General features: G+C 43.0%; 1 protein-coding gene across 2 annotated transcripts in view; it reads right to left on the bottom strand.

Annotated features, from left to right (window-relative positions):
- TBCD (tubulin folding cofactor D) overlaps positions 1-19,684 on the bottom strand; it is a 376,677-nt gene that overhangs the window by 192,434 nt on the left and 164,559 nt on the right. For both annotated transcript variants that reach the window (XM_088468636.1, XM_088468637.1), the window contains exon 15: positions 5,308-5,464. In XM_088468636.1, coding sequence (XP_088324762.1) covers positions 5,308-5,464 — 157 coding nt within the window. The remainder of the gene's footprint in view (positions 1-5,307; positions 5,465-19,684) is intronic.

Here is a 19,684-nt window from a genome sequence, read left to right as displayed (position 1 = left end):
ACTTATCCAGATACTCCTTACAATATAGGCGAGTATATGGAAAACGTTATGTTCTGATTTAATCCAAAACCCTCCTTGCATAAAAAAACAACAACTAGTGAAACAAGTTGGGTGGCCTTTCGGGTACAACATCATATATTGGTTCCAGTAAACACAATCCAGGAGATTAGACTGCAAGGAAGGCCAATTTTTGATTCATAAATATAGCACCTCTGTTCAAACTCAAGCAACTTTGGGGCAGGACCAAAATAGGCATGAATGTAAGTACTAAATTTCAAGGACCAACTAAAACTTATGGGAGAGGGCAAAACTACAATTCTATGATATTTTTACGTTTTATTAGATGGTCCACTGTACTAATAAATTGTAGTGAAGAACTTGTCGTCAACACCCTCACAATTTCTGACTGTAAAGCTGGGCATCCCACTATACAATTTTCTGTCAGATATCTGTCCAATCTGGCTGGTTGGAATGAAAACCTGGTAATGTATGGGAGCAAATGACAGTCGATCACATTTTTAAACACTGAAAAAAAGGACAAAAAAAATTGTTCAAATTGGTGAAATTTGTGTGTTTTAACCAATGTGTCTGAACAACCATTTTTGGCTATTTTCCAGTGTTTGTGAGCAAAAGGACGATTGTCATTTGCTCCCATATATTACCAGGTTTTCATTCCAACCAGCCAGATTGGACAGATATCTGACAGAAAATTGTGTAGTGGATGGCCAGCTTAAGGGGTATATTTACTAAATTGCGGGTTTATAGAAGTGGAGATGTTGTCCATAGCAACCAGATTCTAGCAATTATCTTCTAGAAGGTGCTAGATAAAATGTTAAGTAGAATCTGATTGGTTGTTATGGGCAACATCTTCATTTCTAAAAACCCACACTTTAGTAAATATACCCCTAAGAGAGGAGAATACATAGGACCACTCGGCCAATGAAAACTCCACTGGAGTTGCCTAATTGTTGCAACATCACACTCTCATATTAGGTGTAGATCAAGCCAAATAGGGGCTTTAGGGGATTCGATTTCATCAGTCTTCTAAAATTTCTAAGATTGATTCCATGCATATAAAGCTCCACAAATCAGAAAATTTTAATTGCAGGGCAACCCAATGTGACTGGAACATCAAGTTAGCCAGGCTTTCATGTAATCAGTTTCGCTGCTAAACCAGTGTATAGTTCCCCAAAAGGATTTATCCAATCATGGTGCTAGTCAAGTTGGTAAGCTGGAAAATAAGGGAATTCAGGAAAGCCAATCCCTCAGAATTCATTCGTAAAAATTAGAATTTAATAACACCAGGCAAAATACTTCATTCCTGTAAACATGTGGAATGGCAATGGTACGACACTACACTATTACCCATACCCACCATCACCACCGGCTCACACCTTCCCCTTAAGATCTAGCCCACCTGCCCCCACCTATAACCCAGACAATCTCATCCACATATTCCGTCTCCTCCCTCCAATTCTCCTGTGCCCTCTGGAATACCAGATCCGTCTGCAATAAACTACCCACTATCCACAACCTCTTTATTTCCCACTCTCTAAATCTTCTCGCCATCACCAAAACCTTGCTCTTCTCCTCTGACACCGCTTCCCCTGCTGCCCTCTCCAATGGGGGCCTCTCCTTCACCCACTCTGTTAGACCTGACAACCGCCAAGGTGGCGGAGTGGGCATCCCCTTATCCCCCAACTGCACCTATCGCATTATCCCACATGAGCCCTCCCTTTCTTTCTCCTCCTTTGACGTCCACTCGATCCGTCTCTTCTACCCTATTCATCTCCGTGTTGCAGTCATCTACCGTCCCCCAAGCTCCCCCACCCAATTCCTCGACAACTTTGCTGTCTGGCTTTCCAACTTCCTCTCTGCTGACCTCCCCTCTATAATCCTTGGTGACTTTAACATCCCTATTGACATTACAAATCCTGAATCCACCAATCTTTCTCAATGGACCTCCGCCGCTACCCACTGTCTCTAACACTCCCTTGACCTTGTCTTCACCCATCTGTGTGCTCTCTCTGATTTCTACAACTCTCCCTTCCCCCTCTCTAACCACCATCTACTCTCCTTCACTCTCTCAACTCCTCCCCTCACCCAAAGCCACCATCACCAGGCGCAATCTTGAGAATCTTAACCCTGCTGTCCTGTCTTAATCACTTAATTCTCTCTACTCTCTCCTATCAACCATGGTCTGCCCCAACCACACGGCCTCCTTCTAGAACATCACCCTCACTTCTGCACTTGACTACGTTGCCCCATCTCCTCTGTCCCCCTCCATCAGTCCAAACCCCAACTCTGGCACTGCAAACTGACCTGGTTTCTCCAAAAATGCTCCAGCACCGCTGAGCGCCTCTGGAGGAAATCTCGTTCTCTGGCGGACTTCCTTCACTTCAAGTCTGTCCTCTATTCCTACAGCTTGGCCCTCTCCCTCGCCAAGCAATCCTTCTTCCAGTCGCTCATCTCCTCTCAGTCCTACAATCCCCGCCGCCTCTTTGGTACTTTCAACACACTCATTCGCCCCCCCCCCCTTCACCCCTCTCATCCTCCCCCACTGCATTTGACATTGCCTCAATTTTAAAAGAGAAGAAGGCGGCAATCAGTCACATCATATTCTCCAATCTCCCTGCTGCAACCCCACCTCCCCACACCATCAGCACCTCCCAGCCACCCCACCTTGTGCTCCTTCAGCCCCACCACAGGTGACGGGGTCCACTCTTGTCCTCTCCCCCCTCCAACTGCCCCCTTGACCCCCTCCCTTCTCGCCTTCTACACTCCCTCTCCACCACCGCCTGCTCCCACCTTGCTCACCTGTTCAACTTCTCTCTCTCCACCGGCATCTTTCCCTCATCAGTAAAACATGCCATCACACCTATTCTTAAAAAACCCAACCTCGACCCATCCTCACCCACCAACTACCGCCCCATTTCCCTTTCGCCTCCAAACGACTTGAGCGGCTTGTCTACAGTCGCCTCACCAGCTATCTCTCTGACAACTCCATCCTTGATCCTCTCCAATCTGGCTTTCGCCCACATCACTCCACTGTAACTACCCTGGCCAAAGTCACCAATGACCTGCTTGCAGCCAAATAAAGGGGCCACTTCTCTCTGCTTATCCTCCTGGACCTCTCTGCAGCATTCAACACCGTGGATCATCCTCGCCTCCTCCTCACCCTTCAGACCTTTGGAATCTCTAACACCGTCCATGCCTGGTTCACCTCTTACCTCACCAACTGCTCCTTTTCTGTGTCTGCCTCTGGCTCCACCTCCCTCCCCTTCCCCTTGGTGCTCCGCAGGGTTCTGTCCTGGGACCCCTGCTCTTCTCCCTGTACACCTCTACAATCTATGCTGATGACATGCAACTATAACTCTCTTCTCCTGAACTCTCCCCTTCTATCCTCTCTCAGGTATCCAGCTGCCTCTCCGCCATATCTTCCTGGATGTCCGAGCACTCTCTGAAGCTCAATATGGACAAAACTGAGCTCATCATTTTTCCCCCTAATAGAGTCTCCACTCCAACCTATCTCGCTATCACTGTTGACAACACCATCATCTCCCCTGTCAGCCAACTTCGCTGTTGGGCGTCACCCTTGACTCCACCCTCTCCTTCACCCCCCCACATTCAATCTCTAACTCAATCCTGTCGGTTCCAACTACACAACATCGCTCGCATTAGGCCTTTCCTCTCCCAGAATGCTACCAAACTGATTATTCATTCACTAATCATTTCTCGGGTCGACTACTGCAACCTTCTCCTCACTGGCCTCCCATGTTGCCATCTTGCTCCCCTCCAATCTGTTCTCAATGCTGAAGCTAGACTTATCTTCCTCTCCCGCCGTTCCACTTCCGCTGCTCCCCTCTGCCAAAACCTGCACTGGCGCCCATTCCCCTACAGAATCCTCTTCAAACTCCCCACCTTCACATACAGGGCCCTTTCTAACTCCACCGCTCCCTACATCTCCTACCTCATCTCCTTACATACTCCCTCCCACCCACTCTGGTTTGCCAATGACTGTTACCTCTCCTCCACCCTGGTTACTTCATCTCATGCTCGTATCCAAGATTTTGCCCGTGCAGCCGCCCTTCACTGGAATGAGCTCCCTCGCTCGATCAGGCTCTCCCCAACCTTGTAGAGCTGCAAATATGCACTGAAAACCCACCTGTTCATCAAAGCATACCCTTCCACCACATAACCGTGTCACCAGGTTGCTCTCCCTCCTACCTCAGCCATCTCTAACTTGCCTACTTCCTGCACTCAGGTCCCCTTCTACACACTAATGTCTCATGTCATCTGTCTGTCTCCCCTCTCCACTAGATTGTAAGCTACTAGGAGCAGGGTCCTCCTCCCTACTGTCTCAATCCCTCTTCTCAAGCACTGCAATGACAGCCTTCACCTTCCCAGCTGAATTGTGTATGGAGAATTGCGTTGCTAATTGTTACTTGTGCTCTGTTTATATTTTGGTTACTGTATTGTAAAGTAAGTTGTGGCGCCCTATAAAAAAAAACTAATAATAATAAAAATATTATTATTATTATTATTATTAGGAAATGCATATAAATAACAGGGTCCCAAAATGTGGGGCATAAAACCAGGGGTGTTATTACATTCTGAAGAACATCATAGATGATTTTAATAATTCTATGTTTCATCATAATATAATTGGTTATGATTATGATCTCTCAATTAATCAATCAAATAGAAATCAAACTTATAAGATAATGCAGATCACGTACATTAAGCCATAAAGTTAATGGGGAGACTTGATACCTTCAGTTCATTGCTGGAGCGAAACAAAGTCACCTAACCTTACTTCTCTCCATTTGCCCACAGTGTGTACATAGACGTTGTCTCAGCAGAAGCAAGGAGAGCAGCAGCAGAATTACAGAAATCATGAGACCAGCCAGAGCGGACAGAACTAAGGACATTAATAGAGTATTATTTTTAACTTATCAAATTCAAACCAAAATGATTGAGTGTGGTTATCCTTGAAGGTCAAGAATACTGAAACATTTGGGCCATAACTGTAATAAACAGAACATACAATAACCAAAATGTTTTGACTGTAATATTTTCACACACAGCAGAGGCAGTCATTACGTGGGCAGAGCCATTTTTGGCGAGACTGTAGCTCATCAATTCACAAGGAACCAGAAAGTCATTTTGTGACGTTCAAGAAGCACTGGTTTCTGGCCACATTTTGGGCTACAAAAACATTAATCCTGGTTTAGCCAACCAGGTGCACAGAAATGTACCACAGTAGAAGGGAGAAACAGGGCAAAAAATGTAGCTTACGAAGCTTACCTTGCAATTGAATTAACAAATGGCTTCATTTCAAGGGGGTCGTAGGCTCGTGCAAATGCCCAGCACACATAACATGCAGCATCACGGACATTGGAGCCCACACTGCAAGCTCCTCTTTTCTCATCGTACACCAGAGCCTTCAATATAACAGGTACAACTGTGAGAAACAAAGAGGGGAGTTTGTAATACACTGAAGAGGAATGAAAAACAGTAAACATGATTTTAAAATGGGGTTTGTTTAACAATCAGTGAGATCCCATCTCTGGATATACTGTGACTTTCACAAAGTACTTGTACTGGTGACATTTTGCTTCTTAGGGAGATGACAGATATGACAACTGTTTCACAGAACATTCACTTTACTTGGATGTAGACTTTTATACTTGACTCTGGCAGAATTTGGTATTTCAAGTTCTGACCCGAATTCATTGTTGTTCCACTCAGAAATCGGGTTCCGGACTATAGACAGACAGTAATTAGTTAGACAATGTCTAGATAGACACCAGATGTTAGACAGTTAATAGTTAGACAGGGATAAAAGTTTGACACAGACAAAAGTCAGACACACTAAAGTTAGACATGTAAAAAGTTCGACAGGTACAAAAGATCGACAGGGTCAAAAGTTTGACATGAAAAATATCGACATAAAAATGGTCGACGCCTTTTTTTTTTTAAGGATTAGGCACTTACCCCTATAGTTACTCAGATGGTTAGGGTTAGGCACTAGGAGGGAGGGTTAGGGTTAGGCACCAAGGGGAGGGTTAGGGTGAAGATTAGGGCTAAAATATATATATTATTGTCGACCATTTTCATGTCGAACTTTTGACCCTGTTGACCTTTTGTACCTGTCGAACTTTTTACATGTCTAACTTTAATGTGTCTGACTTTTGTTTGTGTCTAACTATTGACTGTCTAACATCTAGTGTCTATCTAGACATTGGGGTATATTCAATTGGCCGCGAGGTTTTGCGAGGAAAAAACCTCGCGCCCCTCGCGGCCAATTTCGAACCCCCGCGGGTATGCGCGCTCCCGATACCCGCGGGATTCAATTAAAAAAACAGTGGGCGCGGGGTTTTCATCACTGAAAACTACGCGCCGCGTAAATTTAAATTTTTTTTAAAAAAGTCACTTACCTGTCCGGGTCTCCACGGCTCCCGGCGGCCTCCCCTCTCTCTTCTTACTGGAGAGGGGGCTGCTGGGAGTCCCGGGGGCTGATGGGAGGAGCAAGGGCTGCTGGGAGATGTAGTTCTCCCAGCGCCCATTCCGGGAGGCCACACACACCGCACCGGGTGTCACACACACACTCATACACACACACAGACGACACAGTCACTCATACACACTTACATAAACCACACACACTGACATACTCACCGCTGCTGCAGAAGAGCCGGCTCCCGACGCTGGATGCAGAAGATGATGAGAAGACAGCGCTTCAGAAGGTGAGTAATTAAGGACTAATTAAGCTAATTGGATACTTCCAATTGCTTAATTAGTCCTTTGGGGAGGGGGGGGGGTTGTCAGAGCAAGTACATGTGATTTTTCCTAAGAACATTGATTTCTGGAAAAATCATGCTTGCTCAGGAGGTGCGCAAAAAAAAACCTCCCGATGCGTGTTTTTATAAAAAACACGCACCTAATAGAATAGCAAAAAACCCGCACATGCAGAAAATACCTCGCAGGTGCGGGTTTTTGGCTTTTCTCGCAGCCTGTTGAATATGCCCCATTGTCTAACTAATTACTGTCTATCTCTTATACCACACCCCTCAGAAATCAAACCCCACAACAGAGTAAAATGTATAGTCTGTCATATTTCTAGCTTCATTAAATGATTTGGTAATGAAAAGCAGAACTATTATAAATAGCTGGGGAACTCTCATTGCACCGCTGACCGGTGATCCCTGCCCTGAAATTACTTCAACAGGTTATATCTGTGTTAAAGGCACAACAGTAGATACCCGTTGTACTCATTCACTCCCGAGGACTTACAGAGGGTACGCTCACTCCCTGTAGGAATGCTAGTCACACAGGGAGCAGCAGCTGCCTCAGTAATTGATTACCAAAGGAGACTCTTTATTTTCATTTTTCCTAATATTCTCTCCCCTTCCCACGTATCTCTACTGAGGACTTGTCCACTCCTTATGATATACAAGTTGCATTGGCAGAGATCTAGGTTTTATGTAGATAGGAAGAATACATATTGTTGACACCAGTGAGATGTTATCCATGAGACAACCATATATAGTAAAGGTGGTATTAACGGCCTAAACTATTATTGTTTGGATCACTATAATAAGCACACTTGTTTCCATTTTAGTTTTGCATGATGTCAACCATGAAGGGGTCCCCCTAATGTGTGGAACTCACTCTAACTGAGAAATTGGTCTCCATTGACACAAAACAAGTGATTATACGGTCTCATTCTATGTTGTCATACATAACACTATCCCTGTTGGGACGACTTTATCTTTTTCTTACCTGCCTCTAAGTGATAATATATGTTTGTAAGTTGATGTAATGTTATTTGACATTATTCACATCTCTTACTGATGTGTTTTTTGCTACCAGCTTAAAAATCATGTATGCGGTCTTGATCAGCAGTGACTGTCATTTAGTTGTATAATGCCATCTGCTAGACTGAATATTGAAATTCTGATTAAGTATTATTTTGTGATCATTTTCGGGAGCTTCGGATTGTATCTGTGGTATATTCACAATGGGCTATGCAATGCAACACTACTGCTCTTAAGTGTTTGTCATTATTGACCACAGCTCTGTAAGATTTGTCTATTTATTTTTAGGTTTATTGTATGTCTATGTCTGGTTTAGACTGTAGAACACTTTAATATATTAATTAAAAGTGAAGTTTTAATATATTTTTTTCTAGGAGTGCCCCTGAAAAAGCGAGAGTCCTTTTTTCTCTCGCTCTCTTTCTTGACAACACTAAAACACTTAAACACTTCTTGGCATTTGCCCTGTTTAAAGATATTGGTCTAGTCAGTGGGGTTGATAACAAGGCTGGGACTCCTGTAGAATTAGCTTTGCCACACAGAGGTCAAGGTATAACAGACAGGAGCCCCTAAAATGCTACAAAACAATCTTACACTACTTCACTAAATAAAAAAATATACAAATCGATATTTTTCCTTTATTGATCTACTGTAAGGGATGACACCAGTATTTCCCTGCACCAACACAAAATTCCATGCAGTCACAATCCCGAGAAGTACCAACATTAATCAATCGTTCATAGTGAGCAGGCAGGGGCACCAAGAGGGGTGTGGGGAGGGTAGTGATTACTTGTGCTCATTCTCTCCTGCGGGCAATGGAGGGCTCCCAGGCCAGCCACGGATGAGGTACAATGTCCCCTGCTACGTGCAGGCCACTGCGAAGCACAGTATTATAAAACAAGTGGGTGCAGCCATGCTCGTGTCTGACCACGACTCTTCTAGTAACTAGGCCTGCTGCATCCGGAAAGTATTCACAACGCTTCACTTTTTCCACAATTTGTTATCTTACAGGCTTATTCCAAAATGGAATACATACATTTTTGTCCTCAAAATTCTACACACAACACCCCATAATGACAATGTGTAAAAGTTTTTTGCGATTTTTGCATATTGAAAAAAAAAAAAACAACAACTAAGAATTCACATGTACATAAGTATTCACAGCCTTTGCCATGAAGCTCAAAATTGAGCTCAGGTGCATTCTGTTTCCATTGATCATCCTTGAGATGTTCCTACAGCTTAATTGGAGTCCACCTGTGGTAAATTCAGTTGATTGGACATGATTTTGAAAGGCATACACCTGTCTATATAAGGTCCCACACTTGACAGCGCATGTCAGAGAACAAACCAAGCATGAAGTCCAAGGAATTGTCTGTAGATCTCAGAGACAGGATTGTCCTTTTTTTATTTGTTTTTTTATTGTACCGCTGGAAAGAAATTATAGGCGGAATTCTACGCAGAACACTGTCAGTGGAACTTTGTGAACAAACATGAAATTAGATAAATATTACACTTAACAGTTTTCTAAACTACTGCTCATATGTTATTCCTTCAAGAGAAAGCATTCCACAGTATTAGAAATTACATGGCCACTCTGTCGACTTTTTCTATTGATCTATGCACCATATTTTATTTTCACTTGTCAGAGTAATCAATGACAGCCTCCACTCAGATTGAAAAAACTGCAGATTAATCTGTTTAATTGTGAAATGCAATCATAAAAGTAGAATGGAATCCTACTTGTAAGTAGGTTTCCATGAAAGCACATCTCTGGGGCAAACACAGCAGCACCTTACTGTATGTCCATGGATACAGCACATACAACACACACACAATGGCACACAATTGTACTAAACAATGCCGCGGTGCGACTTGCTCTCTGTCTATTCAACCTGAGCTTCTAGATTAACTTCTGAATTCCTTTGCAGCCGTCCAGAGCGCTCGCCTGGAGAACACAATGAAAACACTTGTCAGCTCTGTAGGCAGCACCTCAGGGCTTCCTCTTGGCAAATATACACATATAATAATAGAGCCTGTGCAGGTTCCTCTCCTAGCAGCAAGTCATTTAAATGTTCACTGATGGCCTAGAGTAATGTGTAGCCTGTAGGCACAACTGAAGACTCACAACTGAAACACTCTTTCCCAGGGTATGTTCTGAGGCAGGCATAATACCTGGCTTTAAAACAATGACCTTATAGATACAAAAAGTGAACAGGTTGCTTTACTGGTTCTTGTGTGGAAAAATAGGCCCACCTTGCCAGGAGCAGCAATGGCTCCTTCTTCTCATTACATGTGAGAAAGAAAGAGCAAGCGCACATTCCAAAAAGGGTCTCTTTACCACCCCACAAGGGCACAGCGGAAAGAATTCTCAGGAATAATTTGAGTAAATATTTGTTACTGAAAGAGTAGTGGATGCTTGGAACAAGAGCTTCCTGCAGGTGTAGTTGTATAAAAAAAAAAAAAAAAAAAAAAAAGTGAAGGAATTTAAGCATGCTTAGTATAAACAGAGTGATAGAATAAATAGGACAATTCATAGGTCTGTGACTAGTGCCATGGACGGACTACTAATACTGGCTAGCAGAGCAATATCGCATACATCATAACATATATCAAGCACTGTCATAATAATATTTATGTTGTATGTTTTTCTATTCAGCTGGGTACTAACTTCACATTAGGAGAGAGTACGGTTATTTTATATTACAGAAGTATTAACAGAATAATTTATTTTATACATTACCGCCCATTCTTCAATATTTGGAGTACAAATTGAAGGAGTTACTGTAATACAGGCATGTCAAACTCAAAATACCAACCGGGCCAAATTTTCAAGATCTACGAGTGGGCCGCAACACAAAAATAAAAAGTCTTATATGCAATGTAAGTCCTACAAGTTATATACTGTAGTGCAACTTTGGTTCATTTAAGGGGCGTGGGTCCCCCTGGATTGCTTTGGTTGATCTGTTTCAGGGCACCGCATTATAACACATTATTCTTTTATAACACATTTTAATCCTTCACTGTTTGTTTATTATACATGTATTTCACTTTTTTATTTTCACTTATATGCAGCTGTGGCTGCTCTTAACTATCTCTTTTACACTGCACTTTTCTTACTGTGGCGGTGCACTGGGGCTACTTAGCTGGGCCAGTTTTGGGGGGGTCCTGCACTCTGGAATTGAACCCTAGTATGTTAGGGACCAACCCCACAGAGGTTACCTGGATATGGTGGGTAGGCCCATAACCTTGGCCATGATTATGCTAAAAACCTCTATTGATTACAAAATTTTATTGCATTTATATATTATCAATTATTTGGAGTTGTGCACCTGAGATTTGTCTGTTCTGTGCCTGCAATTAGTCTCATCAGGTAGCACCTCCCATTATATATATACAGGTTGTGCAGTACAAAAACATTTCCTATATACTTATATACAATTTTGAAAGGTTTATTATTAATAAAAACCAACGCAAAGCCCCCTGTAGTAGTGCCCCTTATGAAATTCTACCCTGTATTACAGCCCCTTTTGCAATGCCCCCTGAATTTGTGCCCCTTATGCAGTGCCCCAGTAATGCCCCTTATGTTGTTGTTCCCCCAGTAATACAGAGCCCCCAGTAATGCCCCTTTATGCAGAGCCCCCAGTAATGCCGTTAGTAGTGCTCCCATTAATGCCCCTTATGCAGAGCCCCCAGTAATGTCCCTTTATGCAGAGCCCCCAGTAATGCCCTTAGTAGCGCCCCATTAATGCCCCTTATTCAAAGCCCCCAGTAATGCCCCTTTATGCACAGCCCCCCATTAATGCCCCTTTATACAGAGCCCCAGTAATGCTCCTTATTTTGTGCCCCTAGTAATGCCCCATATGCTGTGCCCCCTCCCAGTATAGAACAGACCCCACTTACCTCTATCTTACTTACCTCTCTTCACACTGGCTCCTGGGCCCCGCTCCCACGTAGACGCCTGTCGCTCACTCGATCTAACTAAATCCAGCAGGGTAGGACGTTCACATAGAGGGTGACGCGGGTGACGTCACCAACGCACTGCATCTCTGGGAACGCTGGCCTCTGAAGCGATCAGAGGATTCTATGATCGCTTCAGAGACAAGCGTTACAACACAAATATTATGTGGCCCAGTCACTTCTGCCACGATCGGAGCTGAGCTCCGATCTCAGCAGGGGTGACTGGGCCGCATAATATATGTATTTGGGCCCACATGGTTGGACCACATAAATAGCTTCTTTGGGCCGCATGCGGCCCGCGAGTTTGACATCCCTGCTGTAATAAGACACAAGCCCACTGGCATTGAGGGTATATAGATGTGTCCACATATATCTTACTTCCGTGCGCTACAAGTCACGTTAAACATAACGCGTGGATGCCCTGCAATTTGGTAGCGCCGAGGGTCTTTTTACCTTCAAATGTGTTTTATTGCAAAGCAATGTGAATAGGAAGCACTAGCAGCTACTGTTGATTAAAATGATTTGCGGCATGCCTATATTCTGTGTGCGACTGCGGCTGTATCTGCATGCTAAATGCGATATTTCAGTGTCAGCGGCTGTAAAAGTCGCACAAAAAAACGCTTTGCGCTACAGAGTCACGCCATGGCATGACACGACAAGAAGGGCTGTTTAATGTGGACACATCTGTACTACCTTCTTACATATACGTAGTACACTGGGAACAGCTAAAACAGGCTTATCTGATGGAGAATTTATTTCTGCCATTAATTCAACATGCAGAAGTCTCTAAAGAATAAAGGATGTGTTGCCTCACAATCAGGTACAAGGGGATTACCATGTACTTTACAGGTTTATCTTGCTATTAACCAACCTGTTCACTGACACTGCATTTTGACATAGTATCCAGTCACAATGACCCTAAAATGGTTGCCCACTTTTAGACATTAGTTCTTTGATTTGCACATATCCCCCTGTAACTTGTACTAGATATCCCTATACTTTGTTTCATTCTGTGGTTAGTTATGGATATATTACAACAGACAGACTTTACTTTGAAATGACACAGCAGGGCAGAAATACGGGGCAAGTTGCATATTCAAAGCAGTAAAACACAGTTGTCGGAAGGTGAGGTTAACAATTTTAAAACATTTTAAAAGGTTAATACTGGAATTTAACACAGTGCCAATTTTTCTGTGAATGTCAACCAGAATTTAAAGCCGCAATTTTTTTTTCAATAAGTCAAACCAAGTTGTTTTTGTCTAAAAAAAAATGCAATTTTAAATCTCACCATTCCCCCCTTGCAGCTAATATGCAAGAAACATTTGTACCAAATAGTTAAACACACTGAGCCAGACTTTTCCAGTCGCTGACCTAATTTTCACGCTTGAATATAATTTATGGGAATCTCTAGCAAATTTGTAGAATTGAGTTAAACAGTTGCCAGGTTTGTATTACTGATTTTACTAATTAAACTAAAATTATATTTTCTTACTACTGTAAGCTCCAAAAACATTGATTATTTTTTTCCTTACATAACTTGTGGAAGGAATAATACCAGAGCTATGCTCAGAATACATAAACTGTATATTTTTAATTATATATACTCTTTACACAATGGAAGAAGCCATTTTGCGGACTCCACAGTAATAGTCAAAATAATGTAATCCATCAATTCAATAGTTCCTAGGAATATCACTGACATCACTGAGGCAACACTTTGTGACAGGCCGAAAATTTCTTGAGGCCACAAAGTGGCTGCAGGCAGCAGGTCTGGGGATGCATAGGTTGTCTGACTTCAGTATAAATTTTCTATTGTCCATAAGCAGGGACAGGCTAGCCTGTAAGAAAAAGCAGACCGACCTGTTCATTTACTAAGTCTTTGTCAGCCAGAGAATGTTAAATGTGTTTCCAGTAATGACACACAAGAATCATACCCTCCAACAAAACCTTTTTTAACAAGTGCAAAGTACTTACTGGGTGTTATAAGACCATCCCAGTGTGAATAGCTACACAAAAATAAATGAGCGGTGAATGAAACTCAGTACAAGGGGTGTGAGCGCACATGAGGTAAATATACACACACATCAGTTTGATGCCCTTTGTGACTGCACCAAAAGTGTACAATCCATTTTAGGAAGAACAAAGAGGCACACATTGAGCATGAGAATGTCTACCTCATACGAGGCTGGCTCACAGAAGAAAGCTATCCAACAAGGGCGATGCCACAGAGTCATATTTATGCCTGATTTCCATTAATACACTGTATCTCCCCATCATTAGGGTGAGTGGTTGTTTGAAAGGGCATTACAGCACAGGTAACTGGTAGGTCAAAATACGTGTGTAGAAAATGTCTGCGGATTGGGTGCACTTGAAAACAGAAATTATATTATAACGATGAGAAAATTCTGTACTACAAAGAGAATTTTGTGGTGAGTAGAATGCATTAGGGTACTTTGTACAAAGGTATTTAAGGCACTATTGGAACCACATGATATATAAACGCTGTATCTATGTTAGCAGCATTGTGACAGTAAAAACCACATGATATATAAATGCTATATCTATGATAGCAACATTGTGACAGTACAAAAAAAAAAAAAGTACAGTACTGTATTCCTCATACATCACATATTTTGGTTACTTCTAAGAAAGTACTTAAATCCCTTCCAGAGCATATTACAAATACTTTTGAAAAGAACTGTATGCAACATTTGGCCACAGTATGATGGATCTATACATAATATTTATGTAGTTTTTGGCTTTCATTGTAAATTAGAGGATGGCCAAGGTTTTGTGTATAAACTGCAGGAAAGATATGGGTTAAGCAAAAATAAAAAGTTGCACACTTAAAATGAATATTAAACTGTACCCTGCAGCCTCAAAATTCTCAGACCAGAGACTGGATGGCAATCCTTGGTGTGACTTACTGCATTCTATCTTTACTGTGAATAGAAAATGTAGTCTAACTTGCCCCAAGAATGTAGATTTATTAGTGAAAATCATCTGAAGATCTTGTTCCACAAGAGACATGTTACACCCAGCTAACTTCCTTCTGTTGAACCAACCCCATTTCATCACTTCAGGCTGGAGTAACTATTCATGTGGTGATAGTGATCCCATATTCAGTTTGATGTGTACCTCATTATTTAGGAAACTCCAATAAAAAAAGACCAGTTTGTTCCAGTACCATCATCTAACAGTACACCTGCACTTTCCCCCATCACATGCAGAAGTTGGACCCTTTCATTTCTCATATTTCAGAAAATACTTATTGCACTACCTTTCCTATTCTCCCTTTAATGTTGTTTAAACAGTCTATACAAATTCAAACAACTTTTACTGTATGCATTACTTTATACTAGAGATGTACGCTTCGGTTCTACTCAGTTCAGAATTATCTTATTGGCTATCCAAAACATGTGAGAGCCAGATAGCCAATAAGATACAATTTTTCAGATCGGAACCGAGCAGAACCGAACCCCTGGGTCTACTTTATACTTATTTCTGTAGTTTTCAGTCATAATTTAATACAATCAGGCTGAGATGTTTAAATATGACATCTGTTTAACTTTCTGCATGACAGAAAAAGCAACAGCATTTTGGTGTTTCTCAATGCAACAATATTAAACAACTCTGATGATTAAAAGACATGGCTGAAGAACCCAAAAGATAGCTAAAAGAAAAAGCAATGCATTCTGTAAAAGTTGTAAGAGGTTATGTGTTGACTGACCCCAACCTAAAACTTCAATATACATTATCCAACACATTTATTGCAATCAATTTATTATAAAAAATATACACACACATATATATATATATATATATATATATATATATATATATATATATATATGTGATTCCCATTATTATTTCTTAATATTTACTACTATGGCAGGTTACAAGAAGCATAATGGTAATTTCCATTTCCCTTGCTTTGTTTCTTCAGGCTGCTATTAATAATTATTCTGCAGGGTTTGACAGTATTATGTGACTGCCATGGCTACCACAGACTGAATATGAAGTAGTGAGCAGAAAGGCCTTGAAATGCACTCTGATTTCAAATTGCTGTGTGCACTGTAAAATCCCACCCCTCCTTCTCCTCCCTCTGATATCTCAGGACATGATTTAAGCGTAATGGGAATGAAATGCCAACGGTTGTGTAGCCGACGGTTCAAATCCCGACAGCGCTAGCCCGACGCGGAGGAAATCCCGACAGCAGAGGTAAAGTAATCTAACCCTCCCCTCTCCCCCCACTAACCCTAACCCTCCTTTAGGGGTGCTTAACCCTAACCTCCCCCCCAGTGCCTAACCCTCATGCCCCCACCCAGTACCCTAAAACTAACCCTCCCGGGGGAGTCCCTAACCGTAAACTCCCCCCTAGTGCCTAAACCGAACCCACCCCTTTCCATAACCTTACCCTCCCCGGGGGGTCCCTAAACCTAACCCCCCATCCCCGGCTACATAGCTACTTACCTTCGGCGCTGGACGATCGGTCCAGTGTCCTGCCGGGGTCCCGGCGTTGGGATTAACATAGGCGTTGGTATTTCGACGCCTATGTTAAATCCCCTGCTGGGATTGTAGTGTCAGGATTGAGCTGTGTGTCTGCCTTCCAGAGAGTTTGGAAAAGAGATATTGATTAGTAGTAGAACAGCTAAGTGAAAAGTGGCTATTATTATATGCATGCTTAAAAAGTTACTTAACTGACTAAAATAAGAAATAAAGAAGGCTATGTGGGATTGCCAATCTTAGGTGCCAAACATGACTTTAATATACAGAGGAGAGGGAATCAATTTTTGTATGGGTGCACTCAATCCCTCCTAAAAAATAAAAGTATTCTAAATTTTATTGGATATGCTTTAAAAATATATTCGGGCTTTTCAAGTCACAATATTAGTGCTATGTATTGCTCATTTTTATTATTATTCAGAACTTACACATTGTTATAATATGCCAGTGCTATTTATTGCTCACTTCTATTAAATACTTGCACATAGTTAACAGTATGCCCTGATATAGGGCCTTATGAAGCGAAATATAAGATAAACAAATATAGAAATATAGAGTGATAATAGAAAGAAATTGTGAAGAAAAATGAGAGATATGGTAAGAACTTACCCTTGTTATCTCTCTTTCTTCATAGTCCATAGGGTCCACAAGGCTGACCTTGGAGTATAGGTTGGGAACCAAATCCGGGCACCACGCAATTAAAGCTTTTAGCTCCCAGGATGCACTGGGTCCACTCTCCTTATAATCCCGCCCCCAAGCCAGAGGCACCTCAGTTTGTAAGTAGCCAAAGGCCGGAGGAGGAAAGAAAGAGAGAGAAGACTGGAACACTCAAGAACCATACTCACAGAGAAAGAGACGGGAAACCGGTGACCAGTAACACAGCCCATATGAAGCCAAGTGCATCAGGGCGGGTGCCCTGTGGACCCTATGGACTTTGAAGAAAGAGAGATAACAAGGGTAAGTTCTTACCATATTTCTCATTTTCTTTTCTTCAGGGTCCACAGGGTTGACCTTGGGGATGTCCCAAAGCAGTCCTTCTAAGGGTGGGGACTCTCCTGTGATGAGAAGAGAATCCATCGCCCAAAGTAATCATCCTGAGAGGCAAAGGAATCCAATGCATAGATCCTTAGAATAAGCATCAACAGAAACAGAAAGACCTTCCTATGTGTAGGCCCCTGAGATAGACATACAAAGCCATCTAGCCAATGTCTGTTTATCGGCCGGCCCTCCTTTCCTGTAAAATCCATAGACTACAAATAAGGAGTCTGATTTCCTGAAGAAACTTGAACAGACCACGAAAATCCGGAGAGGCACAGTCAATGAGGCCACCCCAGCCGAGTGGACTGGAGACTGAAATGTCGGTACAATAAGTTCCTAAATAATATGGAACTTAAAAAACCCTTTAGGAAGAAACACAGGGTAAGTGTGACTCACAACCCTGTCTTGGTGAAATACACAGAAGAGGGAGCCACATGAGAACGCTCCCAATTCCGCCACATAAATGCCATAAGAAAGAGTCTAAGCCATAAACCACGTAAGGGATATCAAAACTAGTGGTTCAAATGGAAGCCACAGGACGACACTAAGAACCACTGCCAAATCCCAAGGAGCCCCTAGGAGGGATAAAGGGAGGTAGAACTTAGAAAACACCTTGAAGGAGGGTATGGATACCCGAGTGTGGAGCAATTCAACATTCGAACTATACCGACATTGCAGAGACCCGCACTTTCAGGAAGGCCAGGCGGAGGAAGAGACCCAAGCCAGCTGGAAGGAATGCCAGATCTTCTGGAAATCCTAAACACCTGAGGATCGTAACTACAGGTACGATACCATAAGAATTATGTATACGACATTCGGTGGTAGAGCCCAGCAAAAGCTGGCCTACACGCTCTAAACATCCCGATGATGACAGAGCCAGAGAAGTCTTAGGACCACAGTAGGGACGCAGTCAAAGACAAATGATCCAGGTCCAGAGAAAGGCAAGGACCCATAGACAACAGGTCCGGATATTGAAGCAGCGGGAACGGAGTGTCAATGGGGAGACTCAGAAAATCTAAATACCGGTGACATCTGGGGCAATCTGGAGCCACCAGCAGGAAAGTACCTCTGCCTCGATTGAAACTTCCGAAGACCTCGAGAAAGAAGGGAGACCGGAGGAAACAGGTGTACAAAGTGGAAGGTCCCCTTTACTGAAAATGTGTCACCGAAGGCTGCTTCAGTACCTCTAGTTCTGGACCCTAACACCGGCAGTGTGTGATAGTCAGGAGGCCATGAGGACCACCTCTGTGAGGCCCCCTCTGGTCACTAGGAGTTGAAACCTCTCTTGGAGAAGAGACCAGTCCCCGGAATGCACGTCGTGACAGCTGAGGAAGCCGCTTACCAATGGAGAACTCCCGGAATGAACACTGCAGAGAAGGCCGGGAGGAGACCCTTGGACCATGTCAGAATGTGTGACATTCCTGTCATTGCTGCCCAACTACGAGTGTATCCTAGATGTAAGCAACCGTTGTGACATTATCGGACTTAACCTTTACAGGTTTACCGTGAAGTATGTGTTAGGCCAGAACAAGGGCCCAAGACAGCTTAAAGTTCCAACAAGTTCGTTGGCAGAGCGGAATCGCCAGACGTCCAAGTGCCTCGAAATGAGTGCGGACCGGTCACTGCACCCCAGAGACTGGCTTCCGTTGTAAAGATTACCCTAGATGAGATGGCCATAGCCACCCAGATAGAGACAGATGCACCTCCGTAAAGAGCATCATCGTCTGAACCGTTATCCGGTGGAGAAACCCGTTCCATCTGGAGAGGATCAGTTTGTGCAAAGGAATGGAACTGAGCATATTCCACCCTTCCGAAGGTAGACACCCTGGATTCCAGAACCCGCATTACAGAGTGTAATGACACTTGTCGATTGTGGAGATATCCGCACACTCGTAGATGAAGAGTGGAGATCTCGTCTGACGTCAGAAGGATTCTCCGATTCTGAGAATCCAGCAGGGTTCCCAGATGAATCATACCCTGTGAGGGATGCAGAGAGGACTTTTTCCCCGTTGATTAACCATTTGTGCTTGTGAAGTAAAGTACCCTGGTGATCCTGCTAAGAGCAGGAGGCCGTCCAGATACTGGAGCAGTCGGATACACTGAACAGGTGGGCTGTCATAAAATCCATGAATCTAGTAAACCCTGGTGGGGCTGTGGACAGTCCAAAGGGCAGAGCCCGAAAATTGTGTGCTGCTGTGGCACAGCAAACCTGAGCTAACGCTGATGAGAGGGCTCTATAGATACCCGTCGGTACGTGTCCTGAATATTCAGCGATACCATAAAGTCCCCAGGTTCCAAATCTCAGATGATGGAGCATAGGGGTATCCTCCTGAGCCCAGGCACCTTTAGGAACTGGTTCAGAGATT

Source organism: Taudactylus pleione, unplaced genomic scaffold (genome assembly GCF_031769625.1).
Source record: "Taudactylus pleione unplaced genomic scaffold, aTauple2 ptg000012l, whole genome shotgun sequence".
Taxonomy (NCBI): Eukaryota; Metazoa; Chordata; class Amphibia; order Anura; family Myobatrachidae; genus Taudactylus; species Taudactylus pleione.
Note: the sequence above shows the minus strand (reverse complement) of the source record. Positions and strands in the feature narration are given on the sequence as shown.